The sequence below is a fragment of the Zophobas morio genome, unplaced genomic scaffold (genome assembly GCF_036711695.1).
Source record: "Zophobas morio isolate AGI-343-1 ecotype UQ-CSIRO unplaced genomic scaffold, CSIRO_AGI_Zmor_V1 ptg000016l, whole genome shotgun sequence".
NCBI classification, from domain to species: Eukaryota; Metazoa; Arthropoda; class Insecta; order Coleoptera; family Tenebrionidae; genus Zophobas; species Zophobas morio.
The window spans coordinates 5,982,242-5,995,458 of record NW_026972121.1 but is presented as its reverse complement, the minus strand read 5'-3'; the positions used below and the strand labels follow the sequence as shown (position 1 = coordinate 5,995,458).

The 13,217-nt window shown below is 34.6% G+C and overlaps 4 protein-coding genes across 5 annotated transcripts in view; 1 reads left to right on the top strand and 3 right to left on the bottom strand.

The window, feature by feature from the left end:
* Positions 1 to 3: 3 nt before the first annotated feature.
* LOC135129658 (protein FMC1 homolog) lies at positions 4 to 1,336 on the bottom strand. Its single transcript, XM_064056885.1, has 3 exons — positions 1,168 to 1,336; positions 1,041 to 1,114; positions 4 to 401 (listed from the first exon to the last, which is right to left on the bottom strand). Exon 3 carries the CDS (start codon positions 378 to 380, stop codon positions 72 to 74), a length of 309 nt encoding a protein of 102 aa, XP_063912955.1. The 5' UTR covers positions 381 to 401; positions 1,041 to 1,114; positions 1,168 to 1,336; the 3' UTR covers positions 4 to 71.
* On the bottom strand, positions 408 to 1,307 carry LOC135129406 (SRR1-like protein). The gene is made up of 2 exons (XM_064056555.1): positions 1,168 to 1,307; positions 408 to 1,114 (listed from the first exon to the last, which is right to left on the bottom strand). The coding sequence occupies exons 1-2, from the start codon at positions 1,305 to 1,307 to the stop codon at positions 421 to 423; spliced, it is 834 nt and encodes a 277-aa protein (XP_063912625.1). The 3' UTR covers positions 408 to 420.
* Positions 1,337 to 1,547: 211 nt separating the features above from the next.
* LOC135129655 (uncharacterized) lies at positions 1,548 to 3,778 on the bottom strand. 2 transcript variants are annotated; one of them, XM_064056882.1, is made up of 3 exons: positions 3,520 to 3,778; positions 2,948 to 3,029; positions 1,548 to 2,896 (listed from the first exon to the last, which is right to left on the bottom strand). In XM_064056882.1, the coding sequence occupies exons 2-3, from the start codon at positions 3,022 to 3,024 to the stop codon at positions 1,561 to 1,563; spliced, it is 1,413 nt and encodes a 470-aa protein (XP_063912952.1). In that variant the 5' UTR covers positions 3,025 to 3,029; positions 3,520 to 3,778; the 3' UTR covers positions 1,548 to 1,560. The 2 variants fall into 2 exon arrangements, with proteins under 2 accessions (XP_063912952.1, XP_063912953.1); XM_064056883.1 differs by lacking the exon at positions 3,520 to 3,778 and adding an exon at positions 3,164 to 3,257.
* Positions 3,779 to 4,165: 387 nt separating this feature from the next.
* Positions 4,166 to 13,217, top strand: part of LOC135129651 (uncharacterized) — a 66,265-nt gene continuing 57,213 nt past the window's right edge. The window contains exon 1 of the mRNA XM_064056874.1: positions 4,166 to 4,339. The gene's annotated coding sequence lies outside the window, so the exon portion shown is untranslated. The remainder of the gene's footprint in view (positions 4,340 to 13,217) is intronic.

The window sequence follows — 13,217 nt, the reverse complement described above, 5'->3', positions numbered from 1 at the left end:
CACTTCTCATCTCTTGTTCTTTATTACACCACTATATATTTTACAATATGTGTTACTACTAAACCTAGACATTATTTTGGATCATGAGGTAGTTTAAACCCAACTAAATTGGCCGTTTCGCGCACGGTTCTTTCCCCTTTCCCGTGAAACTCGTCGTGTATTTCCTGCTGCAAGCGCAAGCTTTTTAAATAACACAAGTAAGTATTAGCCATGAACTCCATCTCCTCCCTGGCCTTACACAACTGCTCACTCGTGGTTTTGTGTTTTCGGTACTGACTTAAAATATACTGAAGGCTCAAGTTATTTTTTAAGGAACTTGACGGAAGCGCGTAGCGCAACTCCGATATAATATGTCTCAAAGTGTTTACTTTAGAAGCCATACTACCCAACTTGTCTCGAATCTGCAGAAATAAGTGAAAATCATGCGTCTGTTATCAAATCAACTTCGTTAGTGATAAGTTCAACGTCATCCTTTGAGTACTTTGGCTCGGGATGCAACGACCAAAAATCGTCCGACAACAATTTGAGTTTAGTCCATGGGAAAACGTGGATGGCGGTATCATTGAAAATTTCGTACAACCGGAACGAGTTTATGAGGGCGAGCTCTACCATATGTGGAACGATTTTTACTATGTATTCGGCCGACTTATTTAAATCGCGATTAGGGGTGATGTCTACGATTGTGTTGAAACTGTTGGCCACTATGACACAGTAGTGTAAATTTAAGCCCCAATTTGCCCACAGGAGATTATTAGTCAACTGTCTTGGACAATGCGGCAAGTAAAAAATCCGTGTACACTTATCCGTGACTCTAAATTTAGCCCCAAAATTTTCCTTAATAACAAAACAACCGAACTGCTCTAGCAACCAACAATCGACCTCTGTAAACACAGGGTCGTACACTTTAACCCCAACGTTATAAAAATCCTTTAAACACAGTAAGAAAGCAAATTGGAACCTCGAAATCATAGACTCACCCACTCTCCCCAAACCGAAACAAATAATTTCAGTTACTACAGACTGCGATAAAATTTCTGTACCTTCTCGTAGTGATGCAAGCGCCGAAGCCAACAAGTCTGACGACTTTACTTCTAATTTTGCGTCTTCAATTCGTCTGGAAAATTTTAGGTTAGGAAATGGCAAGGACTTTGTCTAGTTTCTACCAACCTTACAATTGCATCCCTGGGTGGCAAATTCGTATCCGCACAAGCTTTGTTCGTCTGAATTGGCGATTTTGTTGATTTTTTCTCACGTTTGTAGGTTATGAGCTTAAAATCGTCGTTCGAACCGTGGCTTTTGTTCGACATTGTTCACGTTTTGGTTTTGATACATTTGTTTGGTTATTTTGGTGAATAACTGGTTGCATATCTTTGAAGATTACTAAATGAATAAACTGTATACACCGAGTGGATCAATAATATTGCACATTTCAGAAAATTTTGTAACGACTGCACCCAATCAGAAACGAGTCCTTCAAAATGCACTAAACCGCGAAATTCAAATTTTAAATGTAAAATACAATTCATTTGTAAAATAAAACAAAATGATGGTGAGTAAAACTCAATATATTTTTCTTTCTAAAGCTATAATGCTCTTAGTCACCCTGTCAATAGGCAGTCCGTTTAAAACAGCGTGAAACTGCTTACACGTACCGATTTGATACCGACTTATCACATATTTCCTTGCAACGTTCCTACTTAATTCTACTAAAAACGGAACTTCACACATTTCGCTCACTTTTCGTTTCAGTTCTAGATCTTCGGACGTCGATAAACACATTTCTTTCAATTTTGGGTGATTAAAATAACAAAGTAAGTCAGATACTGATAAAACATCGTCACAACAATCTTCAATACTTAAACTCAAGTCATAATATAGCCGCACGGACGAAAGAATGTCTTGTTCGTGTACAGAAATCAAGTCCATATGCAGCATAGTTTTGAATAAATCGCAAAAACCGTAATGCCGATACACAGTGTCTAAATCTTTTACAGAAACGTCAAGTCCATATGAAAGCATGACGAAGATTCGTTTCTGGATTTCGTCTTCTAGATCAGCGGACGCAAATTCTTGTAAGTAGCGTGACACTGTGGACGTTGAAACTGTAGAATGGATGAATTTAGACACGTTTTTACTGGATAAAAGAGTGTCTAGAATTTTGAACATTTCTTGCTTGTTGGTACTAGTTACTTGTTTTAGCACCACGTCGAACAAATCAGTCATATCTAGCAAATTTTCCACGACATAGTCGAATTTTTCCAATAATAGTTTGACGTGTTTGTCTTTAAAATCACCCAAGTATTTGCAAAAATAGTCAACGTCGTCTTCGTCACAACTAACGTTGAGGGCATTTTTGACGAGTCTCAAAAATAGGGGAGAGTCTCTCCACATTGCTGCCACTAGAGTAGAAAGCGAAACTGAAACCAACGGACTATCAAAAGTGTGAGCGTATAGAATGTCCCACAGCACATTTTGATCATCTTGTTTTGACTGTTCAAACAGAACACACACAGGTGTCACTCCTGCGCTAGTACTCAGAGTGGCGTTGGCTCCATAGTACAACAACATATAAATCCATTTCTGGTTGCCTTCCTGGCATGCCAAATACAGCGGTGTCACGCCAGCATCGTCTTGACAATCCACATCGGCCCCAGTTTCAATCACCAACTGCCCTAGTTTCACATTATCGACTCTTTTGGCACGTGCCGCTAGGTGCAAGAAGCTGTAGCCGAATTTGTCCTTCACGTGGACGTCAGCGCCATCTTCGAGCAGCTTTTTACCGAATTTGTGGCTGTTGGGACCTGTGGCTAGGTCCATTAGTAGGGTGCGACCATCCTCCCCGATTTGGTTAATGTCAAAATCGTCACGGTCTACAATGGAACAGAATTTTTTGTAACTGGAAAAAAATAAGTTAGAAAAATGAGACTGCGAGGTTAGAAGTTAGAACTTTTTCTGGCTGACGGCATAGTAGGCGGCGAAAGTGTAGCTATAGTTTAAACGTATGTCGTATTCGTCGTCCTCCATGGCGTCTGGAATCAATAAATAACACAAATTTATTAATTGGATTGGTTATTCAATTTTTAGTAGGGGAAGTGGGGTACTATTACCCCAGCTGCTATAAACTACTTGTTAAGCTAAGACTGTTCTAGTATTACATATTTACCTTTTTTATTTGTTGTAGTAGTGACATTAATAATTATACGGTAAAGACAACTAGACTTTGTGCTTCAAAAATATACTAGAAAAGCAAATTTCTGTACTAAGTTCAACTAGTCGTTAACAGATGGCGCAACAAAATGAATTTGCATACAAAAAAAATTATCTAACACTTCTATCAGCCACTTTCCACTTTATCTCGTGCGATAAATAACTAAGTTATGACACAAAATTTAAATTTAAATTAATAGTGTGAATTATTCTAGTTTTTTCTTAAAATCAAAAATATGTAGTTACCCCTTCTAAAAAACTGCTGACGTAAAAATGAATGTATTAGACTAATAAACAATATTAGAAACTTACCTTTTAAAATAAAATTGACAAACACACTGTTTTTCCACTTTTATATTTTTAACCTTTAATTTAAAAAGTTTATTGTAGCACGTGTGATCGACCCACTGTTCTGTTTGTTAGTGTGATATTTGTCACTATTGATCCACTCATGTTGATAAAAACACTACAATGTTTCGCAATTTGGTGTAATACTTTAGATACAGGTGTGTTTTAAAAGAATACAGGAGGAGAATAAAAAAAAAATATCCACATATAATCTCTCACAAGGTAACAAATAAAATAAAATATGTGTAATTATAAACTGATCTTGTGTGTATTTAACCTTTGAACCATGACTGACTGTTTACTAATACAATGAGTACTGAATGCACCTACACCACATCCACCTAAATATACAATTTCGACTTTTGCTGTGTAAAACGTACTCAGCCAAAATCCGCCAAAATATTTGACACTATGAGATATTACACCCAACCAAAAATTACAATAGTCTAATTAACCCCACTGGTACCAAAACTGGGACTGGGTCCATGTGGAGGGGAGCGCGCCATGAATCAACTTTCTTCAGAGAACAAGATTTATTTCTTTTACGGTATGTACAAAGTTATTCATATAGGAACGGCGTGGTGGGAGTGGAAAGAGAGAAAGAGACTGGAGAATACAACAGTCTGTGATGTGATGGAAGTATGGAAGTAGATTTTTAGGGCGTCTGGTGTTGTGCAGACGTGTTGTGCCGTGCTGTTCGTTCGGTTTCTTCGAACAAATCCACACAATACGGACTCTTTGCTCATTTTTTATTTGGATACTTTGTTCCGTTGCTGTGTTTGTGGTAAGTGGGGTTTTATTTTTTGCGTGTAGGTACTTCCTGACCTACCGTACTGTAGGCCAGTGGTGTGGAGCACGTGGATTACGCTGGTTATTGGAGGCTGGGTTCCATACGTGCCAAATCAGGTGGTAAAGCTGGACGTATTTTCATGTGCATTTTTCAAATGCAAACGGTCCGCGATAAATTAGCATAACTTTGCTTAAGGTGTAATGTCAAGGAACAATCGATTTTATTAGTCTATAAAGTCAACAAGTTTTTTTTAATTGGATTCACCGAGCAAAATTTGAGTTGACGTCATTAATTCTCGGTGGGGATGAAAAAATCAGAGGTTATCAGAAATTTGATCAGTTTCTGCATAAACTTTACCCCAGAAACATCCGCTGTCGAAACATCCTTTAGAGATTGCCGCCAATTATAGCCGCAATAAAAACACAAAGACAAAACCGCAGTCTAGCATTTAAATTAGCCTCAAGATCCTAAAATGTAGCCCCACCACGCCCTCCCACTCGTGCATTTAAATAAGGACACTGTCTATTATTGGCCATTTTAAAATTTTTATAGTGTGAACGGGATTTAATTTGATAATTACCCGCCATTTTTGTATTATTGACAGACTAAACACTACGTATCAAGTAATGAACCCCGGAATGCGCTTATTTATTTACTTGACTCACTTTCTCATAATTGACTAGTGTGACGCTAAATCGTCATTTTCTCGAGTCATAAACTTCCAAAATTTCTACAATGACCAATTATCAGACCAGAACACAAAAACTGGGACACTGGGTAAACACACACATGGTATTAAGCATTTAGTTTTCACTTTTGGTGACTCATATCAGTGATCAAAGTTTTATGCTTATTCAGATATGCGTTCTTATATCTTTATTAGGAAATTTTCAAAACTGATTCATTGTTGTTGGTGTACTTATGTAACACAGTCTTACAGTTATCTTAGTTTAACAGTGTAATTACAATGCAGAAGAAAGCGTGAACACACGAAAACGGTTCGATATATGAACCTCAAAATTTTTAAATTAGAGATAATTCCGTTTTCCGTTAGTTTTATGCTTCCTGTGTGAAATGTACAATTATGTTTGTACATTGGAGTTGGTAAAAGTTCCCCGCAAGACAATACGTGGTTAATACCGGTGAATTGAAGCGTATATTGGATACACTGTTGAGATTAAATCGTCTTGTCACATTTTCTAACCTTACATTTAAAACAACTAAGGAAATTTTGACTAATCTGTCTTGAGCTGTCAGAATTTACCAACTTGACACGAAAAGTTACCAAAATCGAGTTCCAAAAGTGCGAAGTCCTTTTTCAACCAATATAAAAAATGAAAATAAATTAACTGAGCTGAAAGAACACTTTAATGGGCCATAATTATAATAGCATGGCGGTAGTTTCTTGGAGCCAAGTAATAAAATATTAATAATGAAATGCTATAACCGCCCGTTGTTGTTACTCCAGGAATTCATAAATCACTCTTGAGAAGAAAATCCACGTAGTTGTTTTTTAACGACGAAGTTAAATTACCCCGGTTCCAGTTATAGAAAATGGAAACTGATTATAGTAGAACCACTTACGAGTCGACGAAACGATAAAGCTCGCTTCGCTCGCTCTATAATTTCCATTAGTAATTTATTAGCACAGATATTCTCAACTTTCAAGATTCAGCTTCCACAAAAGTGCTAATGTGTACTAAACCTTATCAGAGCAAATAAATTAAATTTTCATGTTACACTAGGTCATGCGTCGTGTTTACATTCATTAGCACCACATTTTTACTTCCTTGATGACCATATCTTGCGTGTTTAACACACTTGTAATCAAAAACCTAATTAATCAAGTGGATGTCTTGATAAATTTATAGCACCATGGCAATCGTAAATTGCTCTCTACTTTTTGTGGTCAAAATCCGCTACGTGGACAGAATAAGATGGAGGCGGTACGGTACAGGTACCATATTGCAGCATAACAAATGGCTCGTAACACAACATAACAAGTAAATAGTGATCAGAATTATTGCGAGAGTCAGTCAACCGTAAATACCTACATATTCACGCCCGCAAGGTCATTGGACTCTGGTCTATCGGAGACAAGCATTTCTTATTTCTATCTATCGCTAGTTGCTAGTTGGGGCCTCAGTGAGATGCTGTGGTGCGTACCGATGTTGCTCTATTGTAAAGCAACCTTTAGTCGACTACAATCCGGTACTAATTTAGACTCATCCCTACCAGCAATTGGGTGACGTCATCGCACATTTTGCTAATCCACCCTGTGACCTTTTTAACTGTGTTAATTTTTGACGTCTTTAGATTATATCTTCACGATTGAAAAATAACCTTACACACGTATTGTGAAAGAATAAGGTAATTAATTATGCATTATAATAATAAATTACGAAACGGTTCTCAGATTGAGCAAAGGAGAGATATATTGATAAGAAAAACGCAGGATGATGCAAACTCCTAGAACTGCATTTTATATTATAACATCGTCCATGACATTTGCACCAAGGCACTTTATTTACAAACAATTTCTGCCATGAAACCTTTGGTGAGCCGACCGCTAACAGTAAAAATTCGTAGCTTTCGTTAAATTATAGACAAATGCCATGTTATTAAGTCACTTAATGGGAAACGTGTGGGTAGGGTCCATCGACTGGTTGGTAATTTTTCGCGTCACACCATATTAAAACCACCTTTTCGTGTGTGAAACTGCCTTAACTGTAAAAATTTTAGCCACCACTGTAATGATGGTGCTTAATTATAATAATTATTAATTAGCTTTGGAAAGTAATGACAAGGTTTCGAAAGAGTGGGTCGTTGAATTTCAATTTGTCGCAAAAAATGCCTGCCAGTAAGCATCAAACACAAAAATAAAAGTGAAAATACCTAATGAACCACATATGGCGCTGATTATCACTGAATTATGGACAATAAAAAAAGTGAAAAGTCTGCTTTCGATAGTCAACCGTTTCTTAAGAAGTGAAATTACTTATTTTAATCGGATCGGATGATTGATGGGTGTATGATAGTTTGGCTTGCGGTCGCCGGTGTGTGTCGTCAAGGTTGACAAAGAAAGGTTGGCGTTCCACTCGACGTTGTTTAAAATATGGAAATATTAACGCATCTATTTTTAGCAAACTTAAAATTCTTTAGATATATCTTCAATAAATAAAAACTTGCGTCGGGCCAACGAACCAATGTCTGCACGTGTTTAAAGGTACGGGGAAAATTGCGTTCGCAGAAATTTGGTGCTGATATTGCTTGAAAAACGTAAATGTTTTATTTATACACACCTGGTGGTCGAAAAAACTATTAAATGTTACAAGTCCAGCGGCTCGGCAAGTTTAAAAGGAAAGTTGTGTCGGCTTCCTCTGTTTAGCCTTGAACTTCTAAAAGTATGATACAATCTATTTAGTTATTATGTATGCATCCTACTTAGCTGTACGGTTTCTTTCGGTTTGGGATAGTGTGAGGCGGGTTTCGGATGAGAGTTTGGATTGGTTTATTGGTACAATTGGCTTATCGACATATGTATAAATAACCAACGAGTTAATTATATTTTTTCTATTTTTTGATACATAACTCATTTATTTTAATTCCTTAAAAAAATTTTCGAACGAAAAAATCGTAGTATGGTTAATTTAGAAAAAAATTGAATACCAGACGTTTTGAAAGAGCTTCAAAAATATGTACTGTAATTTTCAAATTGTCAAAATTTAGTTTTTTCACAAACATTGTGTTTTATTACTTAGTTTCTTAAAATCACTGAAAAATAGGTAAGCCAGAACTCGTGAAAAAGTACAGGGTGAGTCACTAAGTATACGTCCTCGATATCTCATTAATTATTATTTATTAATGATAAAATCATTATTTTTAGGTGTAGCACACATTTATTTCATTTCATTTTCATTACCCTCTTCTTAGGCTTTATAACTATGATTTATTTTTAAAATTTCGACGCGACGTTGCCACGTTATTCCAATTTGTTTTTTAGGAATACAAGGGAAAAACAGAAGCACACGCTTTATTGTGGTATCAAGTAAATTAAATTGTAATATACAGAGTGCTTATAAAAAATTCTGAAACGACATCTTGTGTTGTAGTACTCATTTTGCTAAAACAACTAGTAAAATAGGAAGAACTTATTAACATTAGTGATGGAAAATACTTTATAAAAACTAAATTGAATAAAAGTAATAAAATAATCAGTGAAATGGAGGTGGGGTGGGTGGGCGTGATTAATTATATATTCTTCTGTAGAGTAAGAGTGGGAGCTAATAGAACCTAAGCTATAAAGAAGATAAAAAAGCGTCAATTACCGATTGGTAAATGACGATTATTTTATTTTTATTAAAATTTTATTAAGTACTAGAGAATGTCATTTGCCAAAATTTGTATTTCCTTAGCAAGTGCTCTTAGCAAGTACTAGAAATTCTCAAAAATAGGCCTAAATTTTCATAAGAGGGTAGTTATTTAGAAATTTTGCTTTTGAAAAAGTTGCCGAAAAATTCTCAAAAAATTCTGTAATACAGATTTCGGCGTCCTGATTCCAAAAATATAGCGCATTTAAAGCCCAGCTGGAAGATTTTGGAATTATACGGCTTGAAATCAATTTTTTTTTAAATCTTAAAAATTGCTGCATTTCAATTGGAATTTTTGAAGAAATAGGCCCAAAAGTAGCTCCTGGAGGCCAAAATCTACAAGAAACTGTCTTTGGTTGAATTTCGAAAATGGCCAAGACGGGGCCGAAATTTTGCTGTTGAAAAAGTTGCAAAAAAACTGTCTTTGGTTGAATTTCGAAAATGGTCAAAAATAGGCCGAAAAATTCTCAAAAATCTGTTTGACAGATTTCGGTGTCGTGATTCCAAAAATATAGCGCGTGTAAGGCTCCGGTGCAAACTTTTGGAATTGTTCGGTTTGAAATCCAATTTTTTTGAAAAATCTTAATTCAATTATTACAGATTCTGTGCAACCGATAGGAATTTTCGAAGAAATAGGCCCGAAAATAGCTTCTGGAGGTCAAAATTTACAATAAAATCTCTTCGGTTGAATTTCGGAAATGGCAAAAAAATGGGCCGAAATTTTCTTTCAGCCAGTATTGAGAAATTTTGCTTTTACAAAAGTTGCCGAAAATTTTTCAAAAAGTTCTATTATATAAATTTCGGCATCTTGATTTCAAAAATATAGCGCATTTAAAGCCTCGGTGGAAGATTTTAGAATTATGTGGCTTGAAATCAAATTTTGTTGAAAAATCTTAAAAATTGAAATATTTCAATTGGAGATTCTGGGAAAACGATAAGAATTTTCGAAGAAATAGTCCTGAAAGTAGCTTCTAGAGATCAAAATCTACAAGGAACTGTCTTTGGTTGAATTTCGAAAATGGTCAAAAATATGCCGAAATTTTCATACTGGGAAATTTTGCTTTTGAAAAAATTGGCGGAAAATTCTCAAAAAATCCTGTTAGACAGATTTCGGCGTCGTGATTCCAAAAATATAGTGCGCGTAAGGCTCCGGTGCAAAATTTTGGAATTGTTCGGTTTGAAATTAATTTTTTTTTTTAAATCTTAAAAATTGCCATATGTATTTCAATTATTAGACATTCTGCGCAACCGAAAATAGCTTCTGGAGGTCAAAATTTACAATAAAATGTCTTCGGTTGAATTTCGGAAATGGCAAAAAACGGGCCGAAATTTTCTTTCATTAAGGAGCCAGTATTGAGAAATTTTGCTTTTACAAAAGTTGCCGAAAAATTTTCAAAAAATTGTGTTATACAGATTTCGGCATCTTGATTTCAAAAATATAGCGCATTTAAAGCCCAGGTGGAAGATTTTGGAATTATACGGCTTGAAATCAATTTTTTTTTTTGAAAAATTTTAAAAATTGTATTTCAATTGGAAATTCTGGGGAAACCATAGGAATTTTTGAAAAAATAGGCCCACAAGTAGCTCCTGGAGGTCAAAATCTACAAGAAAATGTCTGGTTGAATTTCGAAAATTTAACAAAACGTTGGCCCTTTTTAGAATTTTTAACCGATTTCTATTGCCTGGATTTTCGGGTTTTTTCGACAATTCTTAAAATTTCAGAGATTCTTTAAAAACAGTTTCAAAAAGTGCATTTTTAAGTCATTTAGAATGTCATTGTCAAGGTACATATTTTTTTTGAAAAATGTTTTCAATAATTTTCTTTGATTTTTGAGTGTTTTCTTATTTCAGTTTTTAATTGTGGTGTTTTAAATTCGAGATTTTCTTGTACGAAAAGGAACTTTCATTGTTCTTGAGACACTTTGAATTTTGGAAATTTAACAAATTGTTTTTTTAGAATTTTTAACCAATTTACAATGCCTAGATTTTCGGGTTTCTTCAACCATTTTTAAAATTTCAGTGATTATTTAAAAATAGTTTCAAAAAGTAAATTTTTAGGTCATTTAGAATTTCATTATCCAGGTATATTTTGTTTTGAAAATTTAAAAAAAAAAAAAATTTCTTGGGTTTTTCACTGATTTCTTGTTTCAATTTTTTAAATGTTTTTTAATGTCTGGTTGAATTTCGAAAATGGTCAAAACGAGGCCGAAATTTTGCTGTTGAAAAAGTTGTAAAAAATTTTCAAAAAACTCTATTATGTAGATTTCGGCGTCCTGATCCAAAAATATAGCGCATTTAAAGCCCCAGTGGAAGATTTTGGAATTATACAATTTCAAATAATTTTTTTTTGAAAAATCTTAAAAATTGAGATATTTCAATTGGGGGAAACGATAGGAATTTTCGAAGAAATAGGCCCGAAAGTAACTTCTGGAAGAAAATGTCTGATTGAATTTTGAAAATGGTCAAAAATATTCCGAAATTTTCATATTGGGAAATTTTGCTTCTGAAAAAGTTGCCGAAAAATTCTCAAAAAATTTTGGTATAGAGATTTCAGTGTCCTGATTCCAATAATATTGCATGTTTATGGTCTCGGGGCAAGATTTTGGAATCTTCGGTTTGAAATTATTTTTTTTTAAATCCAAAAAATTGCCGAGGGCCAAAAGTAGCTTCTGCGAGTCAAAATATATAAGAAAATGGTCAAAAATAGGAGGAAATTTTCCCAAGGGAATTTTTTTTTTGAAAAAAGGTGCCGAAAAATTCAGAGATATATAGATTTTGACGCGTTTATTGCAAAAATATCGCATGTTTAACGTCCCAGTGCAAGATTTTGGAATTATTCTTTTTAAGTATTAGCCCCGCCCACCCGCCCTCTATTTTCTCAGAAGGTGGTATTTGCCAAGATCAGTCTTAGCTTATCAAGTACAAGCCCCCCCCCCTCGCCCGCCCGCCCACTATTTTCTTAGCGAGTATGTTATTTGCCAAGATCAGTTTTATCTTAGCAAGTGCTAGCCCCGCCCACCCTCCCTTTTTCTAATTTTATGTCTGCTCAGTATAAGATGCATTTTTCAATCTGAGCATATAAAATTAATTAGTGAAATAGAGGTGGGGTGGGTGGGCGGGGTCAATTATATATCTTCTGTAGAGTGAGAGTGGGAACTACTTAATAGAACCTAGGCTACAAAGAAAATAAAAATTTTTCGATACTAAAATTTTGCTATTGAAAGTTGTCGAAAAATTCTCAAAAAATTCTGTTGTATAGATTTCGGTAGCGTGTTTATAGTGTCAGGGCAAGGTTTTAGAAATATTCGATTTGAAATCTTAATTTTTTTGAAAAATCCTAAAACTTGCCGGATTTTTAGTTGGCGATTCTGGGAAAAGGGTAGGAATTTTCGAAGAAATGGGCCCAAAAGTAGCTTCCAGAGATCAAAATCTACAAAAAATTCCTGTATTTGAATTCCAAAAATGGTCAAAAACAGGCCGAAGTTTTTTTATAAGGGGCAGTATTGAGAAATTTATCTTTTGAAGATGTTGCCAAAAATTCTGTTATATAGATTTCGGCATCCTGATTCCAAAAATATAGCGCATTTAAACCCCCAGTGGAAGATTTTGTAATTATACGGCTTGAACTCAAATTTTTTTGAAAAATCTTAAAAATTGCCATATTTCAAATAGAGATTTTGTAGGTCAAAATCAAAAATAGGCCGAAATTTTCATAAAGGGGCAGTATTGAGAAATTTTGCTTTGGAAAAAGTTGCCGAAAAATTTTCAAAAAATTCTGTTTTGTAGATTTCGGCGTTGTGATTCCAAAAATATAGCTCATTTAAAGCCCCAGATTTTGGAATTATACGGGTTAAAATACAATTTTTTTGAAAAATCTCAAAATTTGCCATATTTCAAATGCAGATTCTTCGAAAACGGTAGGAATTTTCAAAGAAATAGGCCCGAAAGTGGCTTTTGGAGGTCAAAATCTACAAGAAAATGTTTTTTGTTGAATTTCGAAAATGGTCAAAAATTGGCCGAAATTTTCATAAGGTATTGAGAAATTTTGCTTTTGAAATAGTTGCCGAAAAATTCTAAAAAAATTCTGTTAACAGATTTTGGCGTCCTAATTCCAAAAATGTAGCGCATTTAAAACCCCGGCGGAAGATTTTGGAATTATACGGCTTGAAATAAATTTTTTTTTGAAAAATCATATAAATTGCCATATTTTAATTGGAGATTCTAGGAACACCGTAGGAATTTTCTAAGAAATAGACCCCAAAGTAGCTCCTGGTGGTAAAAATCTACAAAAAATGTTTTTGGTTGAATTTCGAAAATGGTCCAAATCAAAAATAGCACGAAATTTTCATAAAGGGGCAGTATTGAGAAATTTTGCTTTTGAAAAGTTCCCGAAAAATTTTCAAAAAATTGTTCTGTAGATTTCTGCGTTCTTATTCCAAGAATATGGCTCATTTAAAGCCTCGGATTTTGAAATTATATGTCTTGAAATTAAATTTTTTTGA